At 31.8% G+C, this 18,525-nt stretch overlaps 1 protein-coding gene across 3 annotated transcripts in view; it reads right to left on the bottom strand.

Moving 5' to 3' along the window:
* Positions 1-500: 500 nt before the first annotated feature.
* Positions 501-18,525, bottom strand: part of LOC149559793 (lipid phosphate phosphatase epsilon 2, chloroplastic-like) — a 101,021-nt gene continuing 82,996 nt past the window's right edge. For all 3 annotated transcript variants that reach the window (XM_089824294.1, XM_089824295.1, XM_089824293.1), the window contains one exon: positions 501-756. In XM_089824294.1, coding sequence (XP_089680420.1) covers positions 610-756 — 147 coding nt within the window. In that variant the 3' untranslated portion in view covers positions 501-609. The remainder of the gene's footprint in view (positions 757-18,525) is intronic.

Below are 18,525 nucleotides of genomic sequence, written 5' to 3'. Positions count from 1 at the left end.
CCCAGTTATTCTAAATCATTCTAACAACTAATACTTTATATTTCAATAGATAATATAAAAAATTAAAATACAAAAAGTAAATAGTAAATTTTATGATTTTTAATTCAAAATGTTAATTAAAATAGTTCTTTCAAATCATCATTGCAACTACATTTTTAAAACATTATTTAAAATAAGTTGGATGAGGTGTCTCTTTTTATACCAACGAACTTCATTTCTGTATTGACAAATTTAGAAAATTGATGTAGTCTAATTTTATCATTTCAATAAACATATACTTATCCTTTTAATAAATATGTTTTTTCATAAATCTCTATAATTTTGTGTACTAAAAACACTTTTTTAAAAGAGGTCATCATATTTTATTTTAGCCAATTGTAGATTTCTTATAAAGTGGTAAAGTATTATTAATAAAGAATCTTTTTAAAATATATCTTAATTAAAATTGTACAAAATTTAAGTGGAATAATACTAACATAGTATTGCATGAAAAAAAAATCTGAATGGGTAACATTTATAACTTTATTTATAAAAACTATGTCAAGATAAATTTTACTTCTCACTTCGAAATAAATTTTAAAAGGTCATTTACTCTAAAATTTGGAATAATTATTTGAAGAACCATAAAGAATCTAATATCTTTATCATTGTAAATTTCCATATGGAGAACCATGTAATTGCTAGGCTAGAACCAATTAGTACACCCACCATAACTTGCAAATCTGTGTGAAATCCTTCCAATACTCGAACCCATGCCTAAGACATAAGACAAAACTCAAAATAATATAAATAGGATATTAATTACATATAATAAAGAAAAATAAATAAATGGCATAGATTCAAATAAACTTAAGAAGAGTAAAGTTTGAATCCTTCATATGAGAATTTGTTGGATGAAAACTGAATTCACTATTTGATCACATTATCAAAATACCAATGTTTTAGTATTTAGTATTGAGCATTAGTAAAATACTATCACATCGAATTTTGTAAAAGTCATAATAATAATAATAAATTGATAATTTATCTATCATCTACATTTTATATTTTATGTATTCTACCATGCAAGAAGTGACAATTCTTCCATTTTTACAAATACATAACCATATCAACATATACATTAAGAAATACTAGACTAATTATCTAAAAATCTAATAAATAAAAATCTTAGTAAGGTACAATATTAGTTGTGTGTATTTGTGTACATACATATGTATAAAAGCATGTCTATGACAACATATATGCACATATACACACATGTATAAATATACAATATTTGTGGGTCTTCTGGATTAAACAAAAAGATGAATAACGAAAATATCACTTAGTTCAGTACTCAAGTACGAAACACCATAAAAAGTATGGAACAAAAAGAGTAGCAAAACCCTATATCATTAGAAATTGTAATTAAAATTAATAATTATACAAGAAAGACATATTAAATTTAATAACTAACAATGAAATAGAGACATGCAATTCATCATATCTATAGATCTATATTACAATGAAAAAATAAAGGTAAAATGGTAATATAATTTTCTATTTTAATATTAAATTCCATAAATAAATCTACTAGAAAAAAAAAGAACATAATGGAAAATGTGTGGCTTAACATATCCTAAGATAATAATAACATTTTTATAGAGAAATTACTAAGTTGTTATTGAATTTGTGCAATAGATCACTAAATGAAGATTGAATAAATACATTGAGACATTTCGATGAAATATCACTCTTGTTGGACAAGGTTATTCATTTTTCTCACACTAAAACTGACATTACATAACAAAAGTTTGAACATTTTATATTATTTTGTGTCACTACAAAAAGGAAAGGTTGAAGTTAAAGGGAAATTGTATAATTATATTTTAGTGATGAGAGGATTTGTTTTGTTTTTTTAAATCTCCATATTTAAGTTGATGAAAAATTTAGATAGGATTTTTCTAATGTCTTACATCAGAGAAGTGGTTGAAAAAAGATGTTGGTTCAAGTCTTACATACAAAATTTGTCACTAGGGATAGGAAGTCCACAAGGATTTTGATGTCACTCTAAGTTGTGAGAAGGAAGATAAAAATAAGAAAAGAATGAAGGTGTGAGACATCTCTCACCTCTTCGTTTGTGCCTCATAGTTGCACTTTTATGTGTAATGGATATGCCGAAGAGTTAGGGAAGGAAAATTAGAAAATATTTGGTATACTTTTGCATGTAGGTTTATTAGTAAATGTGTGATTGTACACTTTAATCTACCTAATATCTTCAAAATATGATATTATTATAACTTAATCTTCTTAATGAGATAATATTTCATGGTTGAAATAAATGTGTGTGTGTGTGTGTGTGTGTGTGTGTGTGTGTGTGTGTGTGTGTGTATTGATACAAGCATTGATCCCTATATTATGTGTGTGTGCATGTGCATGCATGAGAGAGAGAGAGAGAGAGAGAGAGAGAGCTTCGTTTAATCACACAAATGCATAACAAAAATAAAGAAATAATGACAAATTGTGAGAATAGAAAGTTGGCTTCCTATTATGTCCAAAAGTATAGAATTGAAAATTTTAGAAATACAGCATGTGACACGCATGGATTTTTTCCTTACAATTTTTTTTATGCTAGACCCAACACCAACAATGTAGAACTTCCCTAGAGAACCATATAGGCCTTATATGGGAAATTGTCCACCGCCTAAGATGTTGGAAATATAAGAGTAACTGAGAGGGGGGGGGTGGAAATCAGTTACCACTAAAATAAATCTCAGATCCCATAGATGTCAATTAAAATTCAAACTGATAAAACTGATTTCTATTGGTGCTCGGTAAACAAACATAAAATGTTGTAACTCGATAAATCAATTATCCTTAAAATGTTATCAGTAATTACTTAACCTTATTGAGCATGCATGAGAGAAAATAAATGAACACATAAGACACTAGGATTTAATGTGGAAACCCAATATGGTAAAACCACCAATGTAACTAGTTACTATTTTTCACACTTCCAAAGTGAGCCTTGTTAGGAACCAACCTGGTTAAAGGTTACAAAACACATTGTGCAATGTGACCTTGTTAGAGGATTTAATCACCCTGTTAGAAGTGGCCTTGTGAGAGCTCTTAAAACAATTCAATGGAATTGCCATCTTGTTAGAGGATTTACAACTAGTTGTTAAACCAACTTGGTTAAGAGATTTTAGATCAATGCTACAATGGTTAGAGAGTAACAATGAAATGAACTAATTGTGATGCAACTGAATTTTTGAATCTAGATCTCTATTCTACTTATACTTGATCCTTCCTAATCAAATATTACTTTCCTACTCCACAAGGATAAATGCTTATCCTTCAAGTTCGCTCCCTTACTTTTCCTTCAATTCAATCAACACCCTTTCACGCTTGAGATCTTGACTTGACTTTATATTTATATCTTTCAAATTGTCAAGTTGACTCAAATACAAATTAGAATAATCAATATTCATTATCATAGTCATCTAGAACCAATACTTAAAATAATTAGGCTTCTCATGCCAAAATAATAAAATCCTTCATTAGTCGACCCTGCTTGGTAAAAACTAACTCTAAGACAATTTCTTGTGTTAACCAATAGAGGCTCAATCAACACTATGAACTTGCAAAAATCCTTTGGTAACTAAGTGAACTCAATTACCACTAAATTCATTTAACTTTCCTTTGTTAGTCGAGTGAGCTTGGTTAACACTCTTTCTGCATAATTCCTTCAACGTCCGAGTGATCTTGATAGACACTGTCTTGCTGACCAAGTGAGCTCAGTTTGCACTGACTGTCAACTAATATGACATTTGTGTAACATCAAAGACAACACACAATTAAAAAATTGTATCCAATAATCTCCCTCTTTGGCATTGATGGCAACACAACATGTCATAGCATAATAAAATTTGAGAACAAGACTCCCTTTGATAGAAGGTTTCTCCCTCTTTGATTTTACATTGAAAGCTTCTTCTTTATGCAGTAATCTTCCTCTATGAAAGACTTATCTTTCTTTCCTCTAAAAACAAATTTCAAAAAGATATGACGGTATACTTCTCCCTCTTTAACAACACATGTCAACTTAGTATCAATGTACATTAAGTACTAATTCATATGCAATATTCTCTTGACTATGTTGCACCAACTGATTGATCTTCAATTTGGTTCCTATTGATGCACCACTAATCTTTATTTAGTGAGCTTCAAATAGGGAATGACCCCTAGTTTATCTCTTAGATTCAAGAATGCATCATTAGGTAATGGCTTGGTGAATATGTCTATAATTTTTTCTTTTGTATGGACATATTCCAATCTGATTTCATTGCCTTGCACCAATTCTCTAACAAAGTGATATTTTATAGCAATGTTCTTTGTTTTGGAATGCATCATTGGGTTCTTTGATATGTTAATTGCATTGGTGTTATCATAATACATGACTACTGGCTCTTTTATTTCAACCTTCATTCCTTCCAGCAATTGTTTGAACCAAACAATGTTAGAATAAATTTACTATTGCTGCCACATATTTCGCTTATGTTGTGGATTGGGATGTGCAATTTTTCTTCTTGCTTGTCCAAGATACCAACCTTTACCAAGAAAGAAAGCTCCACCACTAGTGTTTTTTCTATCATCAAGATTTCCTGCCCAATCAGCATCAGTAAATACTTTTAGGTCTAGATTTCCTCCAAATTTGTACCATAACCCATAGTCTTTAGTACATTTCAGATATCTCAAGATTCTTTTGATTGCCATTATGTGGTTTTCTTTGGGTATAGCTAAGAATCTTCTGACTATTCCAACTGTCTAGGCAATATCAGGCCTTGTGTGAACTACATACTATAATTTCCCAATCTTTGATCTATATAAGGTTTGATCTACTTCTTTGGAGTCATCATCTTTGGTAAGCTTTATTCCAGTACACATGGGGGTACTGACTAGTTTTGAATCTTTCGTTCCAAACTTCTTGAGTATCTCCTTGATATACTTAGATTGAGTAATATAGATACCATTTTTGTTCCATTATATTTGCAATCCAACAAAGAATTTTATCTCACCAAACATGGACATCTCAAACTCTTTGTTCACTTGTTCTGAGAATTCTTTGCATAGGTCGTCATTTCCCATAAATAGAGTATCATCTACAAATATTTATGCGAACACAATCTTCTTATCTAGTCCTTCCTTGATATACAAACTACTATTATCATTTGTTTTTTGAAAACCAATATATATTAGATTGTTATGTAGTCTTTCATACTAGGCTCTAGGAGCTTATTTGAGACCATACAGTGCTTTATGTAATTTGTAAACCATGTCCCTTTTTTCATGATCACCAAAACCTTCTAGTTGTTCAATGTAGACTTCATCATCAAGAATTTCATTCAAGAACGCAAATTTAACATCAATCTGATAGACTTTGAATCCTTTGTGTGCTACATATGCAAGTAAGGTCCTAACACCTTCTAGTCTTGCAACAAGGGTGAAAGTTTCACCATGATCAACACCTTCTTCTTGATAGTAGCCTTTACATACTGGTCTTTCTTTGTTTCTTGATACTTTTTCATCTTAATTCAGCTTATTTTTAAACACCCATTTTGTACCAATCACATTTTTATCGTTAGGCCTAGGTACAAGGGTCCAAGTTTTGTTCTTTTCTATTTGTTCTATTTCTTCATTCATAGCATCAATCTAACTTTCATTTTCGAGTGCATCTTTGACACTTTTAGGTTTAAATTCAGCAAGTAAACATGTACCTTTTAGCTTACTTCTTGTCATAGTACCTTCTAGTTTATCTCCAAGAATCTGATCAGGTGTGTAATGTCATCTTACATACTTGGCTAATACAAATTCTTTGCCTTTTGAATGAATTGCACTGTCTTCATTTTGAATTTCAACTTCAAGCTCAAGTTGTTCAATCTGTGGCTCAGGTACTTCAGATTTGGTAGACATTAATTTGGTAGCTTCAGAATGTGACTCAGTTTGCACTTTTTGCAATTTGGTAACTGTAGAGGGCTCAGGAGATGAAGTTTCCTTATTGTCAAATATGCCTGAAAATGTATCACATTTGAAGTAAAAAAAAATTCTATAATCTTCTGGTTCCTTCTTGCTTTCTTCTTCAGTATTTTCTACAAACTCATCAATTCTCACATGTGCACTTTCTATGATTTTGTGAGTAGATAAATTCAAACATTTATATGTGCTACTTCTGCAGGAATATCCTCGAAATATGCCTTTACCACCTTTTACATCAAATTTTCTTTTTCTAGATTCTTTCAAGATATTATATTTACTTCCAAATACTTTTAGGTAACTCACATTGGGTTTATAGCCATACCATAGTTCATAGGGAGTTTTATCTTAATCCTTCTTTAGCTAAACTTGGTTCAAAGTATGAACTGCAGTGTTGATAGCTTCCTTCCAATATTTGATAACAACATTTTCTTTCAATCATTAGGGTCCTTGCATAATCCATGACGGATATGTTTCTTCTTTCATCTATTTCATTCTACCAAGGAGTACGAGGGCCTAAAACTTGTCTTTTGATTCCTATTTCAATGCAGAAATTATTAAATTCATTGGAGATGAATTCACCACCTATGTTTGATTTTAAGCATTTCATTATTTTTCCTATTTCCTTCTCTACTCTTGCCAAGTACCATTTGAATTTCTCAAATGCTTCTGATTTTTCTCTTAGATACATAACAATCATCATTCTAGAGTAGTCATCAACAAAAAGAATAAAGAATTTTTCTCCATTGTAACTTTTTATACCAATAGGTCTACATAACTCAATATGCACAATTTCCAAGACATCTTCAAATTGATAATTTTTACTCCTAAAACTAGTCTTTCCCATTTTGCCAATTTGACAGTTTTTGTATAAACCAACATTTAGTTTCTTCAAACTAAGAATACCTCTTACTTTTCTAAATTTTCTTATCTTGACTATATTATCAAAGTTTACATGACATAGTCTTTTGTGCCATAACCAACTTTCTTCTACTTAAGCAATGAAACATGAGAAATCATCGAGATCAAGATTAAACAGGTTACCTTTTGTTTGTTTGTCTAATCCAATTAGATTCCCTTTGTCATCCAGTAGTCTTTCCTTGTCATGCATGAATTCTACCTAGTTATGTCACATTCAGTAAATTATGTTTTAGTCCTTCAACCCAATAGGCATTGTCACATATAAGTTCATTGGTTAATGAGATATGACCCTTTCATTTTATGCAACAAGGTTCGTTGTTTTGAAACCTTACACTACCTCCATCATAGTGTTCAAAATGTTCAAACTTATTTTTTTCTCCAGTCATATGGTGTAGACATCCACTATCTATAATCCATGACCCATTTTTACTAACATGGGAGATAAGTGCTAGCTTGTCTCCTTCATCATTAGAATCATCTTTTACAACAATGTACACTATTTCATCCTCACTATTATCAAAATCCTTAGCCATAAAACAAGTTTTTTAACCTTTGTCTTTGCAGGATTTGTGGCCTTTAAATTCCTTTTTGCCTTTGTATTAGTTATGAAAGAAAGGTGAACTGGTGATGCAGTCGATGCCAGATTCTGTAATATGATCGGTGATGGGCCCCAGCCAGCGTCATAGGCATTCAATTGAGTAGAATGCATCGTCTATAACGAAACAAAAAAAGTGCCCCTCTATATATATCTAGCCCTATGCAAGCAACAACCGTGGCACCAGCCTTGGAAGCAGTAACGACGGCAGGCACCATCATTAGCACGACACCTGGCAGCAATATGTCCAATCTCTTCACATGAAAAATAGATTAAAGGAAGTTTAACTTTGTACCTTCCTCTACTCCTTGAATGCTTCTTTGCAAGTAAAGCTTCAACAACTTCAAGATCACTCTCTGAACTTTCCTTGGTTTCTTCTTCACTTTCTAACTGATTGTTCTTTATTTTCTTACCTTTTTCTTCAAGTGAAATTTTAGCTTCAAATGTATACTCAATATTTTTGAAAGCTGGAACATAATTGTCAAAGTTATCTAGCTCAAAAGATGTCAATCTTCCTACTAGGGCATCCAAGCCTAACTTGTTATTTGAATCACGTCTTACTTCTTGAATAGTAGATACTCTGATTGCATGGATGGGAAGAAAAGTTTTGAGTATTTTACTTACAACATTTTCTTCCTTGATTTCTCCTCTGGATGCTCTAATTGCATTAACACTAGCTTTGATTCTTTCCACATATTTAGCAACAGTTTTGTCTTATCTCATTCTCATTTGATCAAATTGTCCCCTAAGGCTTTCTGTTTTGGCTCTTCTTACATTATCATCTCCTCTATAGATGTCATTTAGCTTGTTCCACTTACCAAAGTCTAATTTACAGTCTTTGATTTCATCAAATTCTTCATAGCTAAGAGCAGATGCAATATCAATCATCATGATGTTATAGTTTTTTTTCTCAACAAGATCTCAGATAGATAATGTACCAATGGGAGTTTTTATTCTTCATCAAGGTATTTGCAACCTGAATCATTGATGGTAACTAGATGAAGTCTCATAAGTCCCTGCCATGCTAAAAAGTTATCTCTATTTAGTTTTGGGATCTCTCTCTTGTAAGACATCTTGATCTTTAGCTTAGGTCTTTAAAACCTTCCTACAAGCACCAAAAGCTCTAATACCAATTGTTGGAAATATAAGAGGAGTAACTAAGAGGGGAGGTGAATTAGTTACCACTAAAATAAATCTCAAATCTCATAGATGTCAATTAAAATTCAAACTGATAAAACTAATTTCTGTTGATGCTTAGTAAACGAACATAAAATGTTGTAACTTAGTAAATCAATTATCCTTAAGATGTTATCAATAATTACTTAACCTTATTAAGCATGCATGAGAGAAAATAAATGAACACATAAGACACCAAGATTTAACATGGAAACCCAATATGGGAAAAACTACCAATGTAACTAGTTACTATTTTCACTCTTCTGAAGTCAGCCCTGTTAGGACCCAACCCGTTTAAAGGTTACAAAACACACTGTTAGATGTGACCTTGTTAGAGGATTTAATCACCCTGTTAGAAGTGGCCTTGTTGGAGGTTTTAAAACAATTCAATAAAATTTCTACCTTGTTAGAGGATTTACAACTGGCTGTTAAGCTAACTCGGTTAAGAGATTTTAGATCACTGCTACAATGGTTAGAGATTAACAATGAAATGACCTGATTGTGATGCAACTAAATTGTTGAATCTAGATCTATGTTCTGCTTATACTTGATCCTTCCTAATCGAATATTACTTTTTTGCTCCATAAGGATATCTACTTATCCTTCAAGTTCGCTCCCTTACTTTTCTTTCACTTCAATCAACACACTTTCACACTTCAGATCTCAACTTGACCTTATATTTATATCTTTCAAATTGTCGAGTTGGCTCAAATAAAAATTAGAATAATCAACATTCATTACCATAGTCAGCTAGAACCAATACTTAAAATAATTAGGCTTCTCATGCGAAAATAATAAAATCCTTTATTAGCCAACCCTACTCAGTAAAAACTAACTCTAAGATGATTTCCTATGTTAACCAATAGAGGCTCGGTCAACACTGTGAACATGCAAAAATCCTTTGGTATCCAAGTGAACTCAGTTAGCACTAACTTCATTTAACTTTTCTTTGTTAGCCGACTGAGTTCGGTTAGCACTCTTTTCTGCAAAATCCCTTCGACATCCAAGTGAGCTTGCTAGACACTATCTTGCTAACCAAGTGAGCTTAGTATCCACTGACTGTCAATTGATATGAGATTTGTGTAACATAAAAGACAACACACAATTAAAAAATTGTATCCAACACAAGAAACTTCTATAATTTTAGCCCAAGACCCTTAGGCTAATCAACCCTAAATTATTATTACTATTCATATTTTATTACCTTAGAGTTGGCCAAAATTATTTCATTATTATAATTTCAGTAGCACAACTTTTAGAGACCGTCACTTTTTAATTATATCTCTCATTAACTATGATAATCACTTTTTGGAAATGGCACCTCCTATTCTACTACAAGTTGATTGTGTAAGCATCATCAACCGGGGTTCAACCTTGTTTCGGATCCCCTAAGTCCTTCCAAAATGAGTTCAAACATTTTGTACCAAAAAATTTCAATAACTTCACCAATACACTTGGCACTACAATGAAACTCAACTAGCAAGCTGGTATATCTAACATGAACCTCCATGTGTTAAATTTGAACATTCTAAGCTCAAATGACCAACTTACTAAATATAGTAAGTTTCCAACAATAGAAACTCTACATTGAAATGGCCCTTATTAAAAAGACAAAGATGAAACATTTTTGGGTGATGCAAGTTTTCCCTTTCACTTTGGATGCTCCTACATCACATAGAGAGAGAGAGAGAGAGAGAGAGAGAGAGAGAGAGAGAGAGAGAACTATGAATAACTCAAAAGAGGTAGAGTGATAAATTATAAAGTGATACAGAGATACATGTATAAAGGAAATAAATAAATATGTAGAGACAAACAAATAGAGAAGTAGATTTATTAATAAAGATAGAGAGATGGAGAGATTGGGATTGAGAGATAAATAGTGGAAGATATTGAGAGAATGGTGGACAGGTAGAGATATGTAAGAAGAGAAAGAAAGAGATAGATATATATGGGAAGAGAAAATAAGAGAGAGGTGGAGGTAATAAGATAGAAATTGGTGTTAGGGAATGAATAAGGGAGGGAGAGATGGGGAGATATATGGGGGGAAGGGTAGAAAAGATCACCAAAGAAGTAAAGAAAACTATTCATTTTCTAATTTTAATCTAAGAACTAATTAAATGAAATGTGTATGCACAAGAATGAATAAAATGCATGATAATCGGAACAATATGTATGCTCTTCTTGCAGTTTAAATACAATAGATAGATGTAGTTATTTTGAATAAATATCTAGAATGGTGAATTGTTGTGACGCCAACATTTGACCCTAGGACTAGAACTAGATTCTCTTCTATTTAGGATTTCATCTCGAATTAAACATAAGATTCTTGTCCCTTTTCTATATGAAGTAAAAATCATTTGATTCTTTTTCTAGGTATTTGAGACTATGTAATGCAAAGGTACCCTAGCTCAAATAGAAACTAGACTATTGTTAGTTTTTTCCATAACAACCAAAACCAAATAATGCCTAAATCAAATTTGTTGAATGCAATATAATGAGTGCAAAGACTTTAAAAGGTTTGGTAAAAAGGAGCAAGGCTTTAGGAGACTTAAGAAATATAATGACTAATTTTTGGACAAAGCCTATTGTGCTTGTGTCTCTAATGAGAGTATAATCAATGAGCTTAGCAAGTGTTACATTAGTCTTTTCCTTTTTACAAGAGGAACCTAGTGTTTGAAGGTAATCAACTTTGATATTGATTTTGTTTTAAAAAATTACAAATTCCAATTAAACCTTATATAAGTTGATATATTAAAAAAAACTAAGTTCTATTAAATCTCATTTGCAGTCTTCATTTTCTAAATGAATTCTTATTTGTATATGTAGAAAAAATTACAACGTTGATTTAAAAAACTATGTGTTGTTGTAAACTATAAATACAAGTGTAATATAATGTATTTTATATATTTTTGCTAATACATAATTTTTTTTAAAAAAAATTGAAATTTAAACCATTCTATTTTTGTGTTTATACTATTCTAAAGGAGGATATGAGCCCCAATGGTTTTTTAATTTTTAATTAATTGTTTATACTATGTTCATGTCTTGGCTTAATTCTTCTCTTTTCTCCTTCACTCTTGTGAAATTTAAAAGTTCAAACTATTATGTGTTCTTTTATTTGTACTATGATATTGTTAGATAATGAAAACAAGAAGAAAAACATAGATAACAAGTTTGTGAAAATAATCCCTCTTATTTTAGAAAAATATGTTTTTTTTTTTTTTTCCTCTTTTGAAAGGAAACTTCATGTTTTTCAAGGAAGTGTTACAAATAATAGTACACTAAGATAACTGCAAGGGGGAGAATGTATCAACCTTGAGTAATCTTAACCATTCAATCAAAGTAAACACCAACCATACTAAGATGCACATACACAAGTACACCAAATTTGTTAACTAGGGAAACCCTTGATTAGAGGGAAAACCTTGATGAGAATGATGCCTACAAAATGATGTACTAATATAAATATTCCTTGTTAGAGGATGGACCCTGTTAGGAGTCTGTTACAAAATTTAGTACATGAGTCCCTGTTAGGAGACTTTGAATCCCTGTTAGGAGATTCCAACCCTGTTAGGAGTTGTAGAAAGTAGAAGGACCCACTGTCCAAGTAGCTTGTAGGGAAAGATCGCTGAACTCACTATCCAACTGATCTTTCAACCATTCCTTACAAAATAATTGTTTGTACTATACTTTAACCTACTTCCTTTGTCCTATCAACTAGACCAATCATTGTCAAACCTTGTAGACCAGGTCGTGAACCTTGGATCCAAATATCAAACTTCAGATTTCATAATAAAACCTTAGCAATGAATTTTACTTCAACTTCACTCTGCTCTACTTATCTTTGCATTCTGCTCTTTGTACTTCTTTTAATCATTCATATATCCCATACATGATAAAGAAAAATGTCCTTCCTTTATACTGAATCCATAAAACAATTCTCAAAGTCATCTATTACACCTTCTCAATTAATTATTATAGGACGTCATTAAGAACATGTTACACTTATTGATAACAAAAATCTTTAGCCTTGAAACTTGAATAACTTTCTGTACGTCTAGCATTATGACGAGAGAGCTTACCTACATCATCTCCAGAATGTCTTCTTCACATTTTTAACTTCAACTTTTCAAAACAACAACTCTGCTAAGAGATCTAACAAGTTTATGAGAACAAACTATAAACTCTATCTCAGAATAGTCTTCAATGAAACTTGCATAACTTCTTCCAAACTTAATATCTTATGCTTTCGAGGTTAGCTTCATATACTAGACACTTAGTATTATCTCTCTTTAACCTCACTTAGTGAAAATGTTCAACTATCTATTCATACCAACTTGATCTTTACCATTGTTATTTTGTTAAATACCATAGAAAACTACTATGCTGACATCAATGACAAACATTGTCATGAATGTAACATATCATCATGATAATGATCTGATCTTTTTTCTACAATACTCCCCCATAGAAGTATCATCAGTATTCATTATTCCAACAATCTCCCCCTTTGGCATTGATGGCAATATAGATGAAAAACATCTAGTTCCAAAAATACCAACTGTAAAAGACCCTTAACCGTTCTTTTCAAATCCTCTTCATCAATCATTCTCCCCCATTGATATACCTCAAGGTGCTCTATATTAGCTACAATCTCTCCCTTCAATGTACTTTATATCAAACTATTTTTCATGCTATAATTTCTCCCCATTGACATCAATGTCAAAGGTTTCAGCAACTATCAATCTCTGCAACAACTGTCTCTGACTTGCTCAAGTGTCCAAAGACACTATTCAAAATGACATCCAATAAGAGTCCTAGATGACCCTTTCCATCACATGTACTCCCCCATGTAGGGAGCATTAGCATTCAGTCCAAACAAACAATAGTGCTCTATTACACTAGACTAATGCACTCTTCCATCATCTACTCTAATGTAGGAAGGGGCATAACCCCTAGCATAAATTGCAAATACTCAAAAGTCTCTTTGGGAAGAGGCTTGGTGAAAATATTTGCAACCTTCTCTTTGGTGCTTACATACTATCATCTAGTTTCCTTTTTTGCAGCTTCCTCTCTCAACATGTGATATTTGATAGAAATGTGCTTAGTCTTAGAATGCAACATTAGATTCTTAAACATATTTACTATACTTTTGTTATCACAATGTATGACAAGAGGTTCACTTAATTCTATCCTTATATCCTTCAGTATCTGCTTCATCCAAACAACTTGATTACAATTATTTACTGCTACAATATATTATACTTCTGGTGTACTTTATGAGCTACAATCCTACTTTCTTAACTAAGAGACCAATCTTCCTCCAACAAAGAAGGCTCCACCACCGATGCTCTTTTTTCTCATCAATATTTCCTACCCAATCAGCATCAGTATAGGCATATAAAGTGAAATAATTAGATCTATCATACCACAATTTAAACTCTAGTATTCCTTTAAGGTATCTAAATACCCTTTTGGTTGATGCATAATGTGCTTCACTAGGATCAGCTTGAAATATTACAAGAATTCTAGTTGCATTTTCTATATCTAACCTTGTGTGAGTCAAATATTGCAACCCTTCAATCATAGATTTGTACTTCTTCTGCTCAATAGTAGGTGTCTCATCCTTTGTAGATAATTTGTTTCCAATTACCATAGGTGTTCCAACTGGCTTACATGTTTCCAAACCAAACCTTTTTAGTAGATATTTCAAATACTTAGTATGAGAAATAAAGATTCCTTCCTTGTCCTGTGCAATATGTAATCCTATGAAATATTTCATTTCTCCTATCATGCTCATTTAAAATTCCTTCTTCATTTCTTTGAAAAACTTGTCACTTTCATCATCATTGTCCTCGAAATATGATACCATCAACAAATATTACCAAAATTGTCAATCCATCATATATTTTTTTCCAGTATAGATTATTGTCTACCATTCATTTGTTAAATCCAAGTTTTGTCAAATTCTTGTCCAACCTTGGATACTAGGTTCTGAGTTCTTGCTTCAAGCCATACATTGCTTTCTTCAATCTACATACTATGTCCTTGTCATCTATTAAAGGAAAATATTTAGATTTTTCTATGTATACCTCTTCTTCAAGTTCTCCATTCAGAAATGTTGATTTGACATCAATTTGATACACTTTGAATTCCTTATGTGTTGCATGGGCTAAGAATAACCTTACTGCTTATATTCATGCCACAGGCACATAGGTTTTATCATAATCTATTCCAGCATTTTATGAGTAATGTTTACATACCAATCCTTCTCTATTCCTTACACCTTCTCCTTGTTCATTCATCTTATTCTTGAATACCCATTTTGTTCATCTTATTCTAGAGAGCAATTCCCATGTCTCATTCTTCACTATTTGATCTAATTCTTCTTTTATATATTTCTTCCAATAGTCATCTTTACATGCTTCATCTATATTCTTTGGTTCAACTTGAGATATTAGACATAGTTCTTCATTGATTTTGCTTCTTGTCATCACACATTTATCTTTGCTTTTGATGATCTTCTCTAGTGGATGATTTTTTGCCATATTCTTACTAGAAGTAGGAGTTATTATCTTAACTCTTTGCTTTATTAAACATTTTGAGCTTTGTTCATGGCTTTTCTCTCCTTCATTTTGCAAATCATTGTTAGTCTCAAAGAATACTTCATCATTCCTTGGTTTAGTAACAACACTCTCATCATCAAATTTGTAATCAACTATTCTTTCTTGTATCTTGAATTTCTCATCAGCTCATACAATTGCACTCTCAAAAATAGTCTTAGCTCTCAAATTATAACATCTATAAGCTCTAATTTTCAATGAATAACTAAGAAACATACCTTCATCACTTCTAAAATCAAACTTACCAATATCATCATCCATTTTGATGTAATATTTGCTACCAAACATTTTGAAATACTTAACTATAGGTGAGTGACCAAACCATAGTTCATAAGGTGTCTTATTTGTATCTTTCTTGACTTGCACTTTGTTCATAGTGTAGACTATTGTATTCACAATTGCTCTCCAAAATGTCTTGGATACATCATTCTTAGGTAACATAGTTCTTGCTACTTCTCTTACTGACCTATTTCTTCTCTTTGTAATGTTATTTTGTTTAGGGGTTCTTGGAGCTGATAACTATATTTTGATTCCATTAGCTTCACAAAAGATGTTAAAATAATTTGAAGTAAACTCTCCTCCTCTATCTGATCTTAAACACTTAATATTCATACCTAATTCATTCTCAGCATTATTGTTGAATATCTTGAACTTATCAAATGCCTCAGATTTTTTTGAAGAAATGCAACCCACATCATTCTAGAAAAGTCATCAACTAAAATCATGAAATACCTTTCACCATAGAATCTTTTAGTCTTTTTAGGACCACTAAGTTCTATATATACAATCTCCAATTTTGTTGTAGTACTAAAATTCTTGTTGGGAAAAGAAGTTCTGGTATGCTTTGCAAATACACACTCCTTGTAAATTGTGTTAGTAGGCTTAACAATATTAGGCAAATCTTTAACTGCAATCATACTATTAGTTTTCATAATGTTGTCAAAGTTTATATGACAAAATCTCTTATGTCATAACCAACTATCATCATCCTTAGCAACCAAACATGTCATTTTAGTTGGATTTAGCTGAAATACATTACTTCTAGATCTGGTTCTTGTTCCAATTACCTTTCCATCTTTTTCTCTAATCATGCATGTCTTCTCTATGAATTGTAACTGATAACCTTTATCCACTAGTTGTCCAACACTCAAAAGATTATGTTTCAAACCATCAACAAAATACACATCTTTAGTGTTGGTCTTACCATCAAGATTTATAGATCTGATACCTTTAACATGGCATGTTGCATTGTTTCCAACTCTGACAATGCCTCCATCATGACTTTTGAAGTCAACAAGCTTGTCCATATCACCAGTCATATGATGTGAACAACCACTGTCAATTATCCAATTAGATTTTTTTTCAACTTGTGATTTCGAAGCCATTTTCTTTAGACTTTCTTCTTTAATAGCTGCAAATCCTATTTTATCATCACTAGCATTTACTACTTGTTCATCAGAATCATCTTCTTCATTTGCATATAAATATTCTCTATCTCTTCTAGGTTTGAACTTTCCTTTATATTTTTTTCTCTTTTAGGACACTTAGATGCATAATGACCAAACTCATTACAAGTCCAACAATTAAAAAATTTCTTACCATCCTTTTCTCTTCTTACCAGGAGGGCTACTCCTATTTTTCTATCCTCATCAAATCTACTACCACTATCAAAGTTTCCTCTAATACTTATGCTCCTTGATAAACTAGGTTGAATATTTAGGGCACTAAAAGTTGTTTTTGTTCTGGTCAATTCTCTAGACTGTCTAAGCTCATTCTCAACTACTTCAAATCTCCCAAGTAATGTTTCCTTTGTGAAATATTTGGTACAAGAGATCAACAATTGTATCATTTGAACTACTTGTTTAAATGGTGGTGTTAAGCTCTTCAGTATCTTCTAGATCACCTCATCATCTTTTTGGTTCCTCCTTGAGATTTGATATCTGTAGTAACTTTTGATATCCTTCCTACATATGTTCTTATAGATTCATCTTCCATCATTTTAGCATCTTGAAATGCACAAATCCATCTTTGTAGCCTCAATTTCTTAGAATTTCCATCACCTCCAAAACTATTTTCAAAAGCTTTCCAAATCTTATGAGAAGTATTTAGTGATTTTATTTGGTTGTACTCAATTTCAGGAAGTGCAAATAGTAGTACTTCTCTGGCTCTCATGTCACACATGAAAAGTTATCTCTTCCTCAGTACAAGTTTCTGAATCACTTTCAGCAATAATTATCCTTTCTGATTTCACCAAGATCCAATATCCTAGATCCATACAGAGTAGATGTTTCTTCATCTTTTCCTTCTGGCTATTATAATTTGTTCCATCGAACTTTGGACTATCCTTTCTTAATATGTTTTCTATGGATCTCCCAAAGTTGTTAAACTTTATCTTCAAGGACCTGAAGCTTTCATACCAATTGTTAGAAACAATAGTCGACCAAGATAACTTTTGTGGGGGGGGGATGAATCAATTATCCAATAATTATCAACCTTAAATAATCTTAACCATTCAATCAAAGTAAATAGCAACCATACCAAGATGCACATACACAATTACACTAGATTTGTTAACTGGGAAAACCCTAGTGGGAATGATGCACATAAGATGATGTACTAATATAAATATTCCTTGTTAGAGGATGGACACTATTAGGATTCTATTACAAAATTTAGTAGATATGAGTCCATGTTAGAAGACTTTGAATCCTTGTTAGGAGATTCTAACCCTGTTAGGAGTTGTGCCAACCCTATTAGGAGTTGTAGAAGGTAGAAGGACCCACTATCCAAACACCTTTTTGGGCAAGATCACTGAACTCATTGTCTAACTGATCTTTCAACTATTCCTTGAAAAATAATTACATGTACTATACTTTAACCTCCTTCCTCTATCTTGTCAATTGGACCAATCACTATCAAACCTTGTAGACTAGGTTAGAAAGCTTGGATTCAAATATCAAACTTCAGATCTCATAAGAAAACCTTGGCAATGAAGTTTTCTTCAACTTCACTCTGCTCTTCTTATCTTTGCATTCTTCTCTTTGTGCTTCAAAATTATTCATATATCCCATACATGATAAAGGAAAATGTCCTTCATTTATACCAAATCCATAAAACAATTCCCAGAGTCAGCTATTATACCTTCTTAATTAATTATTATAGGACCTCATTAAAAACACGTAACACTTAGAAATAATAGTA

The sequence above is a fragment of the Cupressus sempervirens genome, chromosome 4 (genome assembly GCF_028749045.1).
Source record: "Cupressus sempervirens isolate cs-2001-9-10 chromosome 4, ASM2874904v1, whole genome shotgun sequence".
Classification (NCBI taxonomy): Eukaryota; Viridiplantae; Streptophyta; class Pinopsida; order Cupressales; family Cupressaceae; genus Cupressus; species Cupressus sempervirens.
Note: the sequence above shows the minus strand (reverse complement) of the source record. Positions and strands in the feature narration are given on the sequence as shown.